The sequence below is a fragment of the Gymnoscopelus braueri genome, assembly GCF_963280865.1.
Source record: "Gymnoscopelus braueri genome assembly, chromosome: 17".
In the NCBI taxonomy this organism is placed as follows: domain Eukaryota; kingdom Metazoa; phylum Chordata; class Actinopteri; order Myctophiformes; family Myctophidae; genus Gymnoscopelus; species Gymnoscopelus braueri.
In genome coordinates, this window is record NC_137617.1 from 42,508,921 (window position 1) to 42,525,064 (window position 16,144).

Sequence of the window (16,144 nt, forward strand, 5' to 3'; positions counted from 1 at the left end):
TGTCTGGGAGCCGTTATAAATGTCTCTGTGCTGTTATAACCATGGTGCAAATCCCCGTCCAATGACTTCTTCTTCTCATCCGTGGATTTATTACCAAACGACCTAATTCTTCAACAAGAGGTTTTATTATTAATCTTTTTTTAAATAATAATAATAATTTAATTTTTTTTGTTTTGTGTTTTATTTTATTTATTTTGACATTTTTGAGCGGTGCGTAATGTGCGCAATTTGGAGCGTTGTTCCGTCGAGGTGTCATCGAAGAATTTAGGCTAAGAAGGGAGAACAACTATTTTTTTGTGGGGTGGGGGGGCATTAAATATTTGTATTATATTTTTGGTGGGGTAGGCATTAGCCTATAAATATGCGTCGCTGGGACCTGGTGCAGCGCGACCACCTCGAGACCCAGAAGAAGGCTTATGGAATATAGCCTGGTTTGTCACAACCTGCACGCCTCCTCCTCCTCCTCCTCCTCCTGCTGCGGCTCCTCCGGCGGCGGCGGCGGCGGCGGCTCCGCCAAGAGGAGAGTCCTGGTGCTCGGCACCATGCTGCTGCTGTGGGTCCTCATGCTCTACTCCTGCGTGGGACCCTGCTCCACGGTGCCCAGGAGCTTAGTGGCCGGGGCGGGAGGGGGCTCCCACCGGGGCAAGGAGAGCCTGGTGGCCGGGGGTATGGGGACCGTAGACCGGGGCCAGGAGGAGACGGCCGCTGAGGACATCAGGCAGGTGGGCAAGAGGACCGAGCACAGCCGCGGGGGTTTGGACCTCATGTCCAGGCTGCTGCCGCCGGCCAGCAAGCCTCAGACCTGGGTGGATATAGAGGGAGACTACGACGAGGCTCCGGTCCCGGTGCGGACCGCGGCCGGGTCCAGAGACTTGCTGGACAACGACGCGCTGGACACGGCGGACCGAGGGGGGGTCGTCACCGACGACGGTGTCTCGTGGGGGGACGAGGTTAGGGGTGTGAGGGGTCCCGCGGTGGAGCCCGGCGGCGCCATGTCGAGCTTCTCCAACGGCTCCGGGTCCAAGAAGCTGCCCCAGGCCATCATCATCGGGGTGAAGAAAGGAGGAACCCGGGCTCTGCTGGAGTTCCTGCGGGTTCACCCCGACATCAGGGCCGTGGGAGCGGAGCCGCACTTCTTCGATAGGAACCTGGACCTGGGACTGGAGTGGTATAGGTAAGAATATATACATATATATTATATATTAAAATAATGACATGACTGGAGTGGTATAGGCTACAGTGGTACATATTAAAATAATAACACATTAGTTGTTCTTTTAACTCTGAGAGTAGGCTATACAAAGTAACTCTGAGAGTGTAATAACACTGTTATTACATGTAATAACAGTGTTATAACTCTGTTTGAGTTATTTTAATTAAAAAATAACTCTGAGAGTGTACAAAATGTAACCAAATGGACCCGTGCGGTTACATTTTGTACACTCTCAGAGTTGCATTATATTTGGCTGTATTAATGTTTCACTTGCAATTGTGAAATTTCAGTGTCAAAAACCTTAAATTGTTTGGTGGGGGGAAAAGGCTGTTTTGTGGATCAAATGGATTCGTTCGCATTGATATCCTACTCCGTTAAGTGTTTACAATTATTCTTTATTTATTTATTTTTCCCCATTCGGTTTAATTCAGTAATTCATAATTTGGCTTTAAATGAACCGTATCACTCGGCACTTTCAAGGAAAACCACAAATCAATGAACGAATTAACTTTTTTTTGGCTATAATAGCCTATACTGTGGTCACAATGCATTATTGTGAAGTAAACCCCCTTTCAATTATTTGCACATGGACTTCATTAAAAAGCTGGACCCGAATGTCGACGTTTCTTCTGTTTAGTGTGTAAAGTTGACAAATTATCAGCAATAAAAAAAACAGCCACGTTAAATACAATCCTTTGATGTATTTAGTTTAACAGGGCCATGCTTATTAGAGCCAATATTTAATTATTTCTCTCCTGGAGTCCCAATTATAACGGCTTTTAATTCACTGCGATGTTTCAACTTCTTTTTAGAGTTGAGTGTTGACTGTTGCCTGCTGGAAATCACACTCTCACTACTTACGGGCTAATGCTTTAATCTTTAGGCCTATAACTATGTTATTATTATCTGTGTGTATGTTTGTGTTATGGCTTTATTTGCACTGGGTTTTGCCTTTCAAGTTTGTCCATGGCGTGTGTGTTGTGCCTGGGGCTAAATCATTCACAGGTCCTGTAGACAGACATAGGCTGATAGACAGATAGACAGACAGGCAGGCAGATAGACAGGCTTGCTTTCACTTTTTAAATATACTTTATTTGAAATTATTCAGGGTTTACAATACATTGGCATTTACATGACATAAGCAATTACATACAAAAATATAGCAAAAAGCATTTCAATACAAAAATATATATACAGTATTTTTTTTTTTTTTTTTACAGTGTCAATGAGTGCCATGGCTTCAGCTTTTTTTGTCTGGAGTGTTCTTTGTCTATTTAATTCAGTTTAAAAGTTGTTTAAAGTAAAGACCATGCACCTCTCCAGAGAGAGTGTATGAGGGCTTGCTTTCAGCGACGTGTACTGATCTCTATTGGACACAGAGCAACACTGCACGTTAACGGCTTGCCTTCAGGAATCAACGACGTTATTTCTTGTTTTTGTAAACTAACCCTATTAAAACAATGACATTAAATTATATCAGATGCTATTTTGTTTCATTTACACTAATTTCCCTAGATGATTATCATTATCTAATCGTAGGACCATGATATTCCAAATAGGCTTTTTCTTCAATCAAAGCACACGATCTAATGTTATAGGCTACACGCCATTCCACTATTAAACCAGCTTTCACTTGCGTGGACTCGTGCTGAAGCTGCAATTTGGAATCAGTGGTGGAAAAAGTACTCAAAAATTTTACTTAAGTAAAAGTATCAGTACTGTACTGTAGAAATAGCTTCTCAGTTACAAGTAAAAGTACCGGAATACAAAAGTATTGGCATCAAAATTCCCATTTCACAAGTTTTCAAATGTATAAAAAATATTTTGAAAATTGCAGATCTACAAGCTCAATGCATTGTGAGCTTGTATAGATCTGCTATTTTCAAATGGTCGAAATATATAGGGCTAAAGTGGTTAATGTATGTTTTGTGATAATAATTTAAATGTGCAAGTAATTAGTATCTAAAGCTGTCAAACAATTGCAGTGGAGTAAAAAGTACAATATTTGCCTGTGAGATGTAGTGGAGTAGAAGTGTATTGAAAATCGGAAATCCTCCAGTAAAGTAAAGTCAATGTTGTATTTAAGTACAGTTCTTGAGTAAATGTACTTAGTTACTTTACACCACTGGTCCTACTGGAAGGAGACCAGAGTTTATGAATAAAAGCTAACGTTTTAACATCATTTGTTTAGGGCTAAACTGTTTAAAGTTTAGACCGACCTGTTAAGATTAAGAACCAGCTGCTTAGACTGCTCTAAAATGTTTGTCCTAATTATGTGGAAACCGCTGACAATAATAGTAATGGTTCCAACAACAATAAACAACCTATAGGGTTTTTCTTTTTATGCCACAAAGGAAACTGTTGGAGGATTTGCCTTCTGTTTGTCACACTGGTCTATAAAAAGAGCTTAAGACCCACTCGAAGAATCAACAATGGTTAGAAGAACAAAAACTCTTAGCAAAACCATTTAACATCTTAAGAGGGCAGGTCAATTACCATCACCCTGGTCATTTACATCATCAAAAGAATGCTAATGTGATGAGTTGAAAGGCTAATGGTCTATAATGGCTACTGTATCCTCCTTTACAATCCACACACAACTCCTCCAGTTGCAAGGGAATAATCAGTGTATGGAAGGACTCAGATATTTTACTTAAAAAAGTAACAATACCGCAATGTAAAAATACTCTGTTTAACAAACACCTGTGTTAAAAATTTTACTTGAGTAAGAGTACAAAAGTATTGACATCAAAATATACTTTAAGTACCAAAGGAAAAATTACTAAAATGTTTGAAAATAGCAGATCTACAAGCTCACAACTTGTGATTTTGCAGATCGGCTATTTTCAAATAGCCTATATGTATAAAATAGGGCTAAAGTGGTTAATGTATGTTTTATAACATGAAAATTGGAAATACTTTAGTGAAGTAAAAGTACCTCAAAATTGTACTTAAGTACAGTACTTGAGTAAATGTACTTTGCAACACTGGGAATAATGTCTTCACAATGTCAAAGCACTGAACAGTTGTACAAACGTATTGCCTATAAGTTAAACCCTTGTTCTGGTTGTGTGCCATTTATTACAGATACACAGCACATGGTTAATGCATGTTAACTGGATGCCTATTTTTTTTTTTTAATTAGGGCTACTAGCTCCATGGGGATTGTATGTATTGTACAAAACTTGCACCCAAAGCGATCAAAGGAGTAGTTCACCCAAAACATTACTTATTTTCTATCAATTACACACCCCATGACGCCTTGAATTCATGGAGATTTTTTTGTTTTTGTTGCATTCATATAAGACAATAATTTGATGACCGACAGAGTCTCCGGTACTGACCGACGACGCGGTCGTCAAATGAATGGCTTAGGTATGCGTAAAAAAAAATCTCTCCATGAATTCAAGGCTTCATGGGGTGTGCAATTGATAGAAAATAAGTACTTTTTGGGTGAACTACTCCTTTAATTGATAGCCTATAGTCGTCGTCTTGTCGAATTTAACATTGGGGTTGATAAAGTTCCCTCTAGAAACGGTGCTGCAGACCTAATAGCTCATCTCATTCTGACAAGTTGATTTAAACAACTCCTTAGGACTCCGTGTCGGCCTGAATGAAGGGGATTTGCTGCAGTGTCTCTGAAGAGCCCTATAGGACCGTTAAATATGCAAGGCTCATGGAAGGGAAGGGAAGGGGGGCCCAGGCAGGAAAAAGTAGAGCAAAATGAAAGGAAAGCCGAATGGGAAAGAAAGAAGGCTGGAAGCTGGCAGCATTGAAAATAAAGACACTGTGGCGCTTATTCAGAGGTTTCAAGCCATGAGAGTCCATGAGCTTCTTTACTTTGATTACCAGCACGGATTTACTTGAGGTTCTTTTCTAGTCGGGAGTTTAAAGGACTGACTATAGTGTTTATCTGAAAAACCTGCGTGGTCAACTAATTCCATTCCAGTCTTATTGGAAACGATTGGGGGGAAAGTAGAGAGGGATTTAGGTCTATCTTCCACTTTGGCTGCATGTGGCAGTCGGTCACCATTTGTGAGCCATGGAGAGAAACTCATGACTCACCGAATTACATTTATCTGGAGCAATGCGATTCGGTTTGACTTTTTTATGGCGTGCACCTCTGTTCATTCTGAAAAGCAAGGCTCCAACATTTGCAATAGGAGTGTGCATTTTTTAGTGTAGTCACACGCACACACATACTGTACATGCATGCATACACACACACGTACGCGCACGCACACGCGCGCGCGCACGCACACACACACACACACACACGCACACACCTACACACGCACACACACACACACACACGCACATACCGAGGAGCCAGAATAATGCCACACAGCAAAATCCTGATTGTTAATTTAACTTCAAATCTGACCCCGAAATGATCCAGTTTTAACCTCAGACTCTAAATGAACACTCAGTATTTCACCAGTATGCATTTTAGTTACTATTCAGCCTAAGCTTAAGGATAATAGGCCCATTTTCTTTTCTTATTGTTGAGCAATTTTCCAAATGATTTTTGTCAGATGTGTTCTGCTCTGCAACACTATATCTAAACATGGGTGTTTATGCTGCATGCCAACAACAAAAAAAAAGAAAATCTTGTGTTTGTTTGTTTGGAATGAGTTTGAGGAATGAAAGTCTGTCACAGAATATACGTTCAGACAGTCGGTGGAAAACACAACGCTGAGAGAGGAATGTGTGCGTTTCAGTGGAACAGCTGGTGGAAGCACTCCCCACAGTGGAAGAAAGGACCTTCACAAAAAAGTGTTGTTGAAGCGGCACTCTGTAACCTTTTTCTAATGAATAAAATGTAATTTTGTCCAATCTGTATGGTAGAGTATGTTAATACAATATAACTTATATAATTGGGGCGGTTGTATTTTGTCTCCCTGCTCTTCTGTTGAGACATTTTAGATCGTGTCAAAGGTCATGTCTCACCTATAGACACAGGAGGATCTGACACGAATTTTGACCTGATGGTCAAGATTCACTTTATCCCCATCAGCAAGCAGGCAGGCTCTATTAGCACTTGCTTAGGAAACCGGGTTCGAATCCGGGGAAGGAGAAAGTTACATAGTGCGGCTTTCAAATTTATTTCGAAAACAGCCGATCTACAAGCTTGTAGATTGTCTGTTTTCGTCTATTTTTTGTTAGCTAGCTAGGCACCATCGTATGACTAAGGCCGGATAGAGAAAGATAGACAGAAACAGAGAGAGAGAGAGAGCAAGTTAAGCCTGGTACATAGTACCATCCATGCCAGGGAACAGTGTCCCTTGCCAAAAATATCTGATCTACAAAGTTCACAAAGCGTCACATCGTTGTGAACTTTGTAGATCAGCTATTTTTGGGGCTTTTACTGAGGAGTCTCAGCAGTTGGTTTTCGTCTATTTCCTTTGCTAAGACACCATGGTACGACTTGCTATAGTCCTCGGGTTGGTTAAGTGATTCTTCTCTTCGCTCCAGAGCTGGGAGGAGGAGGAGGATGGACGGTCAGGGTAGAGAGAGATTGCTAATCGTTGCTTCATTCATTCGGGGGTTGTTTATCTATCCAAAACTTTCCCAGTGGAGGGCTCTCTCTCTCTCTCTCTCTCTCTCTCTCTCTCTCTCTCTCTCTCTCTCTCTCTCTCTCTCTCTCTCTCCCCTCTAAAGATACTGGAGCCGGCTTGGGAGAGCCCGCTGGAATGTACCCGCTCCATCCAGACAGACTGTGTTACATGGCAGGAGGAGAGAGATTACACTGTGCCGGCTATCCAGGGACCTGTGTTTAAAAGGCATTGACATTATATTTGGTGGTGAGGGGTGGGAGAAGAATAAGAGCTTATTATGGTCGAGGGGGTCATTTATGGAGGTATTTGTTGGAGCGCTGGAGTGTGTGTGTGTGTGTGTGTGTGTGTGTGTGTGTGTGTGTGTGTGTGTGTGTGTGTGTGTGTGTGTGTGTGTGTGTGTGTGTGTGTGTGTGTGTGTGTGTGTGTGTGTGTGTTTGCAACAACCCACCTCTCCCATGTTTCTTCATTTCCATAAAGCCCTCCTCCTCCTCCTCCCCTCCCTATAATATGCCCACCCATCCACCCACCCACCCCTGCTCTGGCTAGCTTGCACCATCTTAACTGGCCTGGGTTGGCCTGGGTTGGCCTGGGTTGGGGATCCGGAAACCGGAGGAATCGGGAGAAACCAGATCCAACATTTGGAACCGTTTCAGGAACCCGTTTTTTTTTATCACACTGTCAGAGCTGGCATTGTTGTGCCATTTGTACACTCTCAGAGTTACAGACCTGTCAGGGTCCATTTGGAACCCCTTATAGAAATCGTTAAAGGGAACCGTTAAAAGGAATAGTTCACCCAAAACATGACACAGCAATTACACAGCCCATGAAGCCTTGAATTCATGGAGATTCTTTTGCGTTTGATGCATTCCTAAGCCAATCATTTGATGACCGGGTGTATTTCCGGTAGGAGACTCAAAGACACTCCTTCGAGTCTCTTACCGGATACGTTAGCATTTTTCTGCCGGTCATCAAATTATTGTCTTAGGAATGCGACAAAAACAAAAAAAAAATCCATGAATCCAAGTCTCCATGGAGTGAGTAATCGATAGAAAATAAGTTATGTTTTGGGTGAACTATCCCTTTTAAGGAATGGGACCGTTAAGAGGGAATCGCTAAGGAACCGGAATCGTTAAAATCCTATAGGATCCCATCCCTAGCCCCCCCTCCCCCCCTCATATCTATGGACACATAGCATTTAGCCTTGGAATCCCACCACCATGTTAAATGCATCCATAAAATCCGGGGGTATAAAGAATAAAAGGGGGAGATGGATAAACGAGATGGGAGATGGTGCAAGACTTATTGTCCTTCCTACTCTGTTACACTTTTTGACTGGTTTTTCTTTTTATTTGCTGCCAAAGACGAACATGATTCATAGCAGCAGGGCTTCCACCACGAAGAGGGTCTTTTGTATAATCTGGACTAGAGGAGGTATAGACATTGGTGAGGTCATGCATGCAACCGGGGAGAGAGTGTGTAGAGAAAGATAGACAGAAACGGAGGGAGAGAGAGCAAGTTATGCCTAACTCAGGGGTCTTCAACAGGGGGTCCGGGACACCACCCCCCCGTGTTACTACAAGGGGTCCGCCAAATCTTTGTGTGATAGGATCTTTTATTTGTATTACATTAACCGCTTCAACCCTAATAGCATCCCTTTTCTGAGGGGGAACATTAGCCGAAAATAGCAGATCTACAAGCTCACAACGCCTCGCGCTGTGCGGCGTTGTGAGCTTGTAGATCGTCTGTTATCAGCAAAGAGGTTTTTTTGGTGTAGAAGAGGGAGAAAAAATAGCGGACCAAATACGAGTTTTGAGGGTTTTAAGTGGTTAACTGTCTGAAAATACACATTAATATGAATCCAACACAACAGTCTATGAAGCTATCTATGAAATCTATGAAAAAGACCAAGAGGGTCTTTTGTATATCTGGACTAGAGGAGATAGACATTTCAGTGGTGAGGTCATGCATGAACCGCGGAGAGAGAGAGAGAGCGCGAGAGAGAGCGAGCTATGTTATGCCGAACGTATATGGCATCGTACAGCAGTGTCCCCTAGCCAAAAATATCCGATCAACAGAGCTCACAAGGCGTCAAACCTGTGACACCTTGTGAGCTTGTAGATTGGCTATTTTTGGGGTCCCTAACTGAGGGGTCTGCAGCAGTTGGTTACACAAGTGGTTCTCAACCTTTTCAGACCCCCCAGAATAATCATATTTGAACTGGGGTCCCCCCAAAATAATCATACTTGAGTTGAGGCATTACATTTAGTTTGACTCTGTTCCACTGATAAACATTGTGAAAATAGCCGATCCGCAAGCTCACAACGCCTGGCGTTGCGAGGCGTTGTGAGCTTGTTGATCAGCTATTCTCAAAAATGTAGCCTCTTTCTTATGTTATTTGACAATTTGACCAATGTTTGACCAGAAGACCCCTGCTGTGTGACTGTCTGATATGAAACAGAAATGGCGAGGTTCATTGCTCCTGGACTTTATATTGGCACCTGTTTTACCGGTGCAGAGGCAGTGCGGCAGGCCAGGCCAGGCAGGCATATCTGGCAGCATCCAGTGACTGGTTTTAATTATCCACTCAGCACACTTTACTTTCCAAGACACTACACATCCATTTTTGAGAATAAAAGAAAAGACCAGCATTCCTGTTGCTGTCGGGCAGAAAAACCTCTTATCTAACCTTTTTATGTTTGTTCTGAAATGTATGCCCTTCTTCGAGTGTGCTACAGTGTCACAAAAAAGTAGCAAAAATAGCAGATTTACAAGCTCAAAACTTATTGCGATGTGACGCACGTTTTGAGCTTGTAGATCGGCTATTTTTGAATCCTGAAAAGCAACAGTTTTGGACATATGAGGTTTTCAACCGACAGCAACGATTTCCAACTTCGTTGGCTGGTTGCTTGAGCTTCTCACTGCTCTATTCAAATAGATCTTTATCTTTGTGTTGAGCGAGCGCAAAATCGACAATGTTTCTTTCTTTTTGTAATAGTTTGCGGTGCCACAGTCTGTAAAGACGGCCAATATAATATCTCATTTCGGGAATTGAATTATTCATTTCGCGTCAACTCTTTTTTACTGTGAGTCTGAGACTCACTTAGTGGTCTCTGAGTAAACTTCAAACACGAGATGTAATTCTGTCGGAAAGGGGAAGGGGAGCATTTTTATTTACTAGCAACAACTCCTTATTGGCTGCAGTTTCCGTGTCATTCTGTCATTTTGTGGTTGTGTGCCGTCACTCCGTTCAGGTCCCACATGACCCTATTGACTATGAAGGGTCTTTGATATGTAATTACTGTGCTGTGGTTTCGCTGTCGTGTCGCGGGCTCTCTGCTCTTTAAGTGTGCTGTCAAGAGGCTAGGCAGTGGGACGCTGTCATAGCACTCCTCCCCTCCCTCCCAGAGAGTGGCTTTTTTACACCAGGCAAATTCCGAGTGTCCGTTTAACCTCCCGGAGACGGCGTTGCCATGTCTGCTTATTATGAGCGACTTTGATGGGGGCTTGTTTTGCTGTCAAGTTGCTTGTAAATATCGGTTTGATTGATTGATTGAATACTTTATTATATTAACATTTTTGCAAATAGTACAGTGGTACGATTATACAAATGATGCTAAAAGGATAACACAAAAAGCCCCTAAGGGCTTGTTTCCATTGTGGTCCTGTGCATTCAATTCATCAAGACATTTAAAGACCTACAATAGCATACAATAAATCATCAACACTGTAGCGATACACGTACATGTACGTTTATTGGTCGATGCGGGCTGTGTTTTTTTGGGCTTGTTTGTAAAGTGCTAGTTGCTTTTTTGGAATTGTTTGTTGTTTAAACAAACTTTTGAATTTTAATATGTATTTATCCACCACGGACTTCCATCTGAAAATATTTTGTGCCAGGGACCTCTGTACCAGATTTGAAAATAGTCGATGTAGGTTTAAAGTTCTCATGTGGCCTATTAGTCGCTTCTTTTGGGCTTGTTTTCATAGACCCGGTTGCTTATTTCTCTGTGCAAAATCTGGCATCACTGCTTTGAGAGTGTACAACTGGAACCAATTGGACCCGCAACTCACAGACTGTATACACTCTCTGAGATAAATTAACACTGAGGACAGGTTGGGATACATTTAACACTCAGCATTTTAAAAGTGTGGGTTAACAAGTTAACTTGGAACACATCGGGGAGACCCAACCGAACGCCAAACAGTAAAAAATCTGGAGTGTTCGTTTTAAATTAACACTCTGGCCCTGACTGAGCACAGATTATGACACTTTATTGGCAAGCAGAAACATCTTCATTATGCGGCGCTGCTGCTACAGAATGTCCTTCAAACATTAGACACTTTCAAATTGACATCTTACTAGCAGCATTATCGTCTCTGTCGGGTGGAAACCTCATATGTCCAAAACTGTTCACTTTTCACGATTCAAATTCAAAAGCATCAAAAGTAGCAGATCCGCAAGCTTGAAACGCGTCGCTTCGCGCCGCGTTTCGAGCCGCGTTTCGAGCTTGTAGATCTGCTACTTTTGATGCTTTTGTGTGACGTTGTAGTATGATCAAGTAGGGCGTTAATTTACGAAAAAACACAAGAAGTTAGAATATGGAGATAAGAGGTTTCTGCCCGACAGCAACGATATACTGTACACGAACATAGAGGACTTGCGTGTCGGGGAGTGTATGGTCTTATGTTTGTGGACTATTAGATGCTTTGTCTCTCGTGCATCACTTATTGCTTGATTGATTTACGATCGCACATATTTCAGAGATCATTCTATCAGCGTGTCTTTTCTCAAGAGTACGTCACTGACCAAAGTTCGTCGCACAAGCGTCCTCTCCTTTGTTTATCTGTTGATTAAACGTGAACGATTGCACATGGGATATCAGTGCCTTTTACGACCAAACTATTTGCCACTGTGGATTTAAGTTAATTATTATGTCAACAATTATGTAACGTAATGGGTTTATTGGCTTTGCATTAGGCAGACTTTGTTTCTCAGCCAGGCAGGCTTTCTATCGAGGCTTTTTCTGGTCCCTGTTTTTTTGCGAGTGGTTTGATGATCAAAGGTGAGGCTTCAGCTTCAACGCTAGGAGTATACCGTCTGTCTGTGCGACTCAAACGGCGCCATCCACCCTGAGCTGGGAGGGCTCTGCTGCCAACCTTTGTATCTAGCTTGTGATAAAGCGCCGTGGAGGTAAACAAACTTGAAAAGCGACATCAGCGAGAGAGAGAGAGAGAGAGAGAGAGAGAGGGGGCTGCGTATTAGCCCGAGCCCCCCACATCACACAACAAAAGGACAAGCAGGTCATTGTTGGGGAAAAGGGGGCGGGAGGGCGGGGAGGGGTTGTTCTCTCCTCCTGGGAAAATCCCGTTCCGCTATCAGGCAAGAGTCGAGATGCTTCCGGAAGTGTGCTTGAAAAGTGGTTATCTATTGGCAGGGTCTGCTCCCACCCCGGTAACTCCCCCCCCCCCTCTTCCTCCTCGGTGCCAGGCCTTCAGCCATAGAGTCAGACCTGTGGCCTTGACAGAGACAGTTCTGGATGGACGCTCGTCCCTTTATCTCCTCGCCACAGGAATGCTCCCCATTTCCACTATAGGTGACCCGTCCTCTCTCTGTCGCCACTGACCTCGTCCCTCCTTCCTTCCTTCCTGCCCCCCCCCCCCCCCCCCCAAAGGGAGAAAAGAAAACACCTCTCTACACATTGCAAGAACCCAACTAGCATCGTCCACATAGTATTGTTGGTACTGTTGACATTACATGGGCCTGATTTATAGCATGTTTTGCGCTCTGGTGTCGTGTGCCTTGTGTATCTTCAAGCCTGACGTTCCCCTTTGTGAGCTTGTAGATCCGCTGTTTCCGTTCAATGGGATTATATGCAGAAACGTAGAGTCTGTCAGGTAGAACAGTGGTTCTCGGTCCTTGAGGGGGTCCCCAGCTACATTTTTGATAGTTGACCAAATGGCACCTTAAAAGGTTTGTAACTCTCAGACTTATGGGGGCCAATGCATGCCCAAATGCATACCAAATGGGGCTGGGGTCCTTGAAATTAAAAGCTTTGAGAACCAACTGATGTTGAAATTGGGGAAGTAAAGAGAACGCTTGATCCATATAGATGTTTTTGGGGAAGCGCACGGCGCGGTGCTGCGCGGTGCGCAGGGCTGTGACAGGCTCAGCTGCACGAGCACCAAATCACTTTCATCTCCAATCATCACGCCATGGATGAGATGGATCACATCAGACAGACAGCATACATACACAAACCAACGTCACCGGGGCCTTGCCTGGGCCCCCTCGGGGGACGGGCCGGCCCCGGGTATTGATCGGTCAGGGCGGGGGAGGCCGGATTCAAAGGTAATGCGTAGAAAGAGATGGGTTGAGAGGGGCCGGCTGGGGTCAGCCCTCGTGTCTGCTAACTGACAGGGAAGTGTGTGCTGACCATCTGCGAAGCGAGAGGAGAGAAAGCTGCTTTCCAACCGACACGGGATCCCACGGGATTCATTCATAGGCCTTTTCCGCACAGGAAAAGGATCTCATGATGTTACAGCTTCATATACCCCGCCGTTACTGACTTAACCCATTAAGACCTGGAACGCATCTGTGTCACTTTAGATTTCTTTGGCTATTCAAAAATAGCAGATATACAAGCTCATAGCGCGGCACCGAGTGCCGCGCTACGAGCTTGTAGATCTGCTATTTTTGAAAGATCGTGAACATTTTTTTAAAAATATTTTTTCCCAAAAACTGTTAGGATTTAGAAAACATTTTTTGAATCGGCCTCAGGTCTTAAAGGGTTAAATATATATATATATATATATACCTGTGAGAGATGGCTTCCTTTTTTCAGGCTGTGGAATTTCGCCTTAGATATAACTCTAGGATATTATTTCTAAGCAAAACACTGCAACACGTGGTAGCTTTTTTTCCCTCGTATTTATGCTACGGTTCCAGAGAGAGATGAATTATTCTGGGACTCGTTCGATCACATACATAACTTTGGGGCCGGCTGTGTCTGTTTCCTGAGTCGCTCTTTGGCCTGGAACCTCCGCCTCTCCTCGGGGGACGGAGGAGCGCCCGACCGGCCAAGCGTACAGCTGACAGCAGGTTGACATCCTCTCCTCAAAGGCTCCTCGGCCGCAGTGGTCCACGCCAGTATGACCACAAAAAGAGGAGAAAACCGTTCCCCCCCCCATGTTGGCTAAACTTCCACCCAGCTCCCAAATGAGCAGTGGTGGAAAGTAACTAAGTACATTTACTTAAGTACTGTACTTAAGTACAATTTTGAGGTATTGGTACTTTACTTGAGTATTTCCAATTTCCAATACTTTTACTTCTACTCCACTACATCTCAGAGGCAAATATTGTACTTTTACTCCACTACATATACTTGAAAACTTTAGTTACTAGTTACTTTTCAGATATAAATTATGATATAATGAAACACACATTAACCACTTTAGCCCTATTTCATACCTAGGCTATTTGAAAATAGCAGATCTACAAGCTCACAACGCGTCGCATCGCGACGCGTTGTGAGCTTGTAGATCGGCTATTTTCAAATATTTAGTACTTTTACTTTTGGTACTTTAAGTACATTTTGATGCCAATACTTTTGTAGTTTTACTCAAGTACATTTTTAAATCTGGACTTTTAGTTGTAACAGAGTATTTTTATATTGCAGTATTGATACTTTTACTTAAGTAAAACATTTGAGTACTTTTTCCACCACTGCAAATGAGCAGATTATTTTCTTTGTGGTTGGGGTCTTACTATACCCCATTGGCAACCCCCCCCCCCCCCCATTACTCCCCCAAACCTCCGACCCCTTCCCCAAAATACCTCCTTTCATGAACCTCCTCTGTTTTCCATTCTCCAGCTGTGTTGCGCTTTCGCTCTGTTTTGGTCGTCGTCGTAAGAATAGTGTCACACATGCCGTGCTCGGCTCTCCCCCGGTCCCTATAGGCGGGGCCCCCGCTGCAGGCCTCAGTGACCACGAGTGGCCCCTCTTCTCAGAGGAGCCTTTGGTCAGCGGCACGAAAGGAAAGGAAGGAGAGAGAGAGAGGGGGCCCACGCTGCCTAAGCTGCATGGCATGGCCCCGGCCAAGAATAGGTGCAGAGGCCGGGGGTGGAGAGAGAGAGAGAGCTTTTATCCCCCAAATTACCACCGGCTAATTGTGAAAGAGGTGACCTGGGGAGAGGGGCGTGGCCGATAGAGGTCCGCTGAGCGCTGGCCACAGTGAGGAGAATGAGGCAGGAACCCCCTGCTGGGTGTGATGGATGGAGGGCCACGGGGCCATGACCAGTTCACACTGTCCTGCAGAAAAAAAGGCTATTCGGGCCAGACAGACACAGACACAGGCACACAAACACACACACACAAGTGCACATGCATGCGTGCGCACAATTGCCGATTAAGCCAGTGGTTCTCAACCTTTTCAGGCCACGACCCCCCCCCCCCCCCCCCCCAAAATAGTCATATTTGAACTGGGGACCCTTCACCTTGACAAGCTTGGAATTGTAGGAGTTGAGGCATTACATTTTAATTTTTTTAGGTATTAAAAAGGTATTCAATTATCACTTTACTGTCATCTGGGGACCCCCCGAAATCATGTGGGGATCCTCCTGGGGGTCCCGACCCACAGGTTGAGAACCACTGAATGAAACCACTGAAGACCTGATTTACAAGTGAAAGTAGCCAATCTACACGCTCTGCAGATGCCGCTGTGACGTGTTGTGAGCTTATTAAGCTATTTTCAAAAAAGTTCACACAAACACCCAAGCACGCACACATGAACACATAAACACACACACACACACACACACACACACACACGCATGCATGCACGCACGCACGCACGCACACAAAGTTTAGAAAACCCCAGACTTTATTGTTTGTGTTCATCTGCAGTCTGACGGGGTGAATCTCTATGTGTCTGCAACGCTGCTGTATTTCTTCATCTCCTCTTTTGAGAAATGGTTTATGTTTACCCACCAACCTCCCTGTCCCCCCTACCCTCCCCACCCCCCCCCCCTCACCCCCGCCCCCAAGGATGAAGTCAGCACAGCGCAAAGCAAGGCAGACAACAAAGAAAATGGCTCACAAAGGAGTCTTATAGGAACAACTTTCAAGGGAGGAAAGGAAGGAAAGAGGCTGTGACTGCAGATAGCGAGTGTATCTCATCTCTCCTCACTATATGAAGCCCCCCCTGTGTACATACCCTCCCCTCTGCGCTGCTTTTAAGACAATTAAAAGCAATATTCTGGACATTTGGAATGTGCATCAGAACAGAATAAGGCGTATATACTCCCCTCCAGAATTAATGGTCATCCTTTGGCTGATTATATAAACACCTCTTTAGCACATTTTAAAACACAAAG

General features: G+C 44.0%; 1 protein-coding gene across 1 annotated transcript in view; it reads left to right on the plus strand.

The window, feature by feature from the left end:
- hs3st3b1b (heparan sulfate (glucosamine) 3-O-sulfotransferase 3B1b) overlaps positions 1–16,144 on the plus strand; it is a 31,835-nt gene continuing 15,691 nt past the window's right edge. Inside the window, exon 1 of the mRNA XM_080455328.1 lies at positions 1–1,174. Within this exon, the coding sequence (XP_080311454.1) occupies positions 417–1,174 (758 nt within the window). The 5' untranslated portion in view covers positions 1–416. The remainder of the gene's footprint in view (positions 1,175–16,144) is intronic.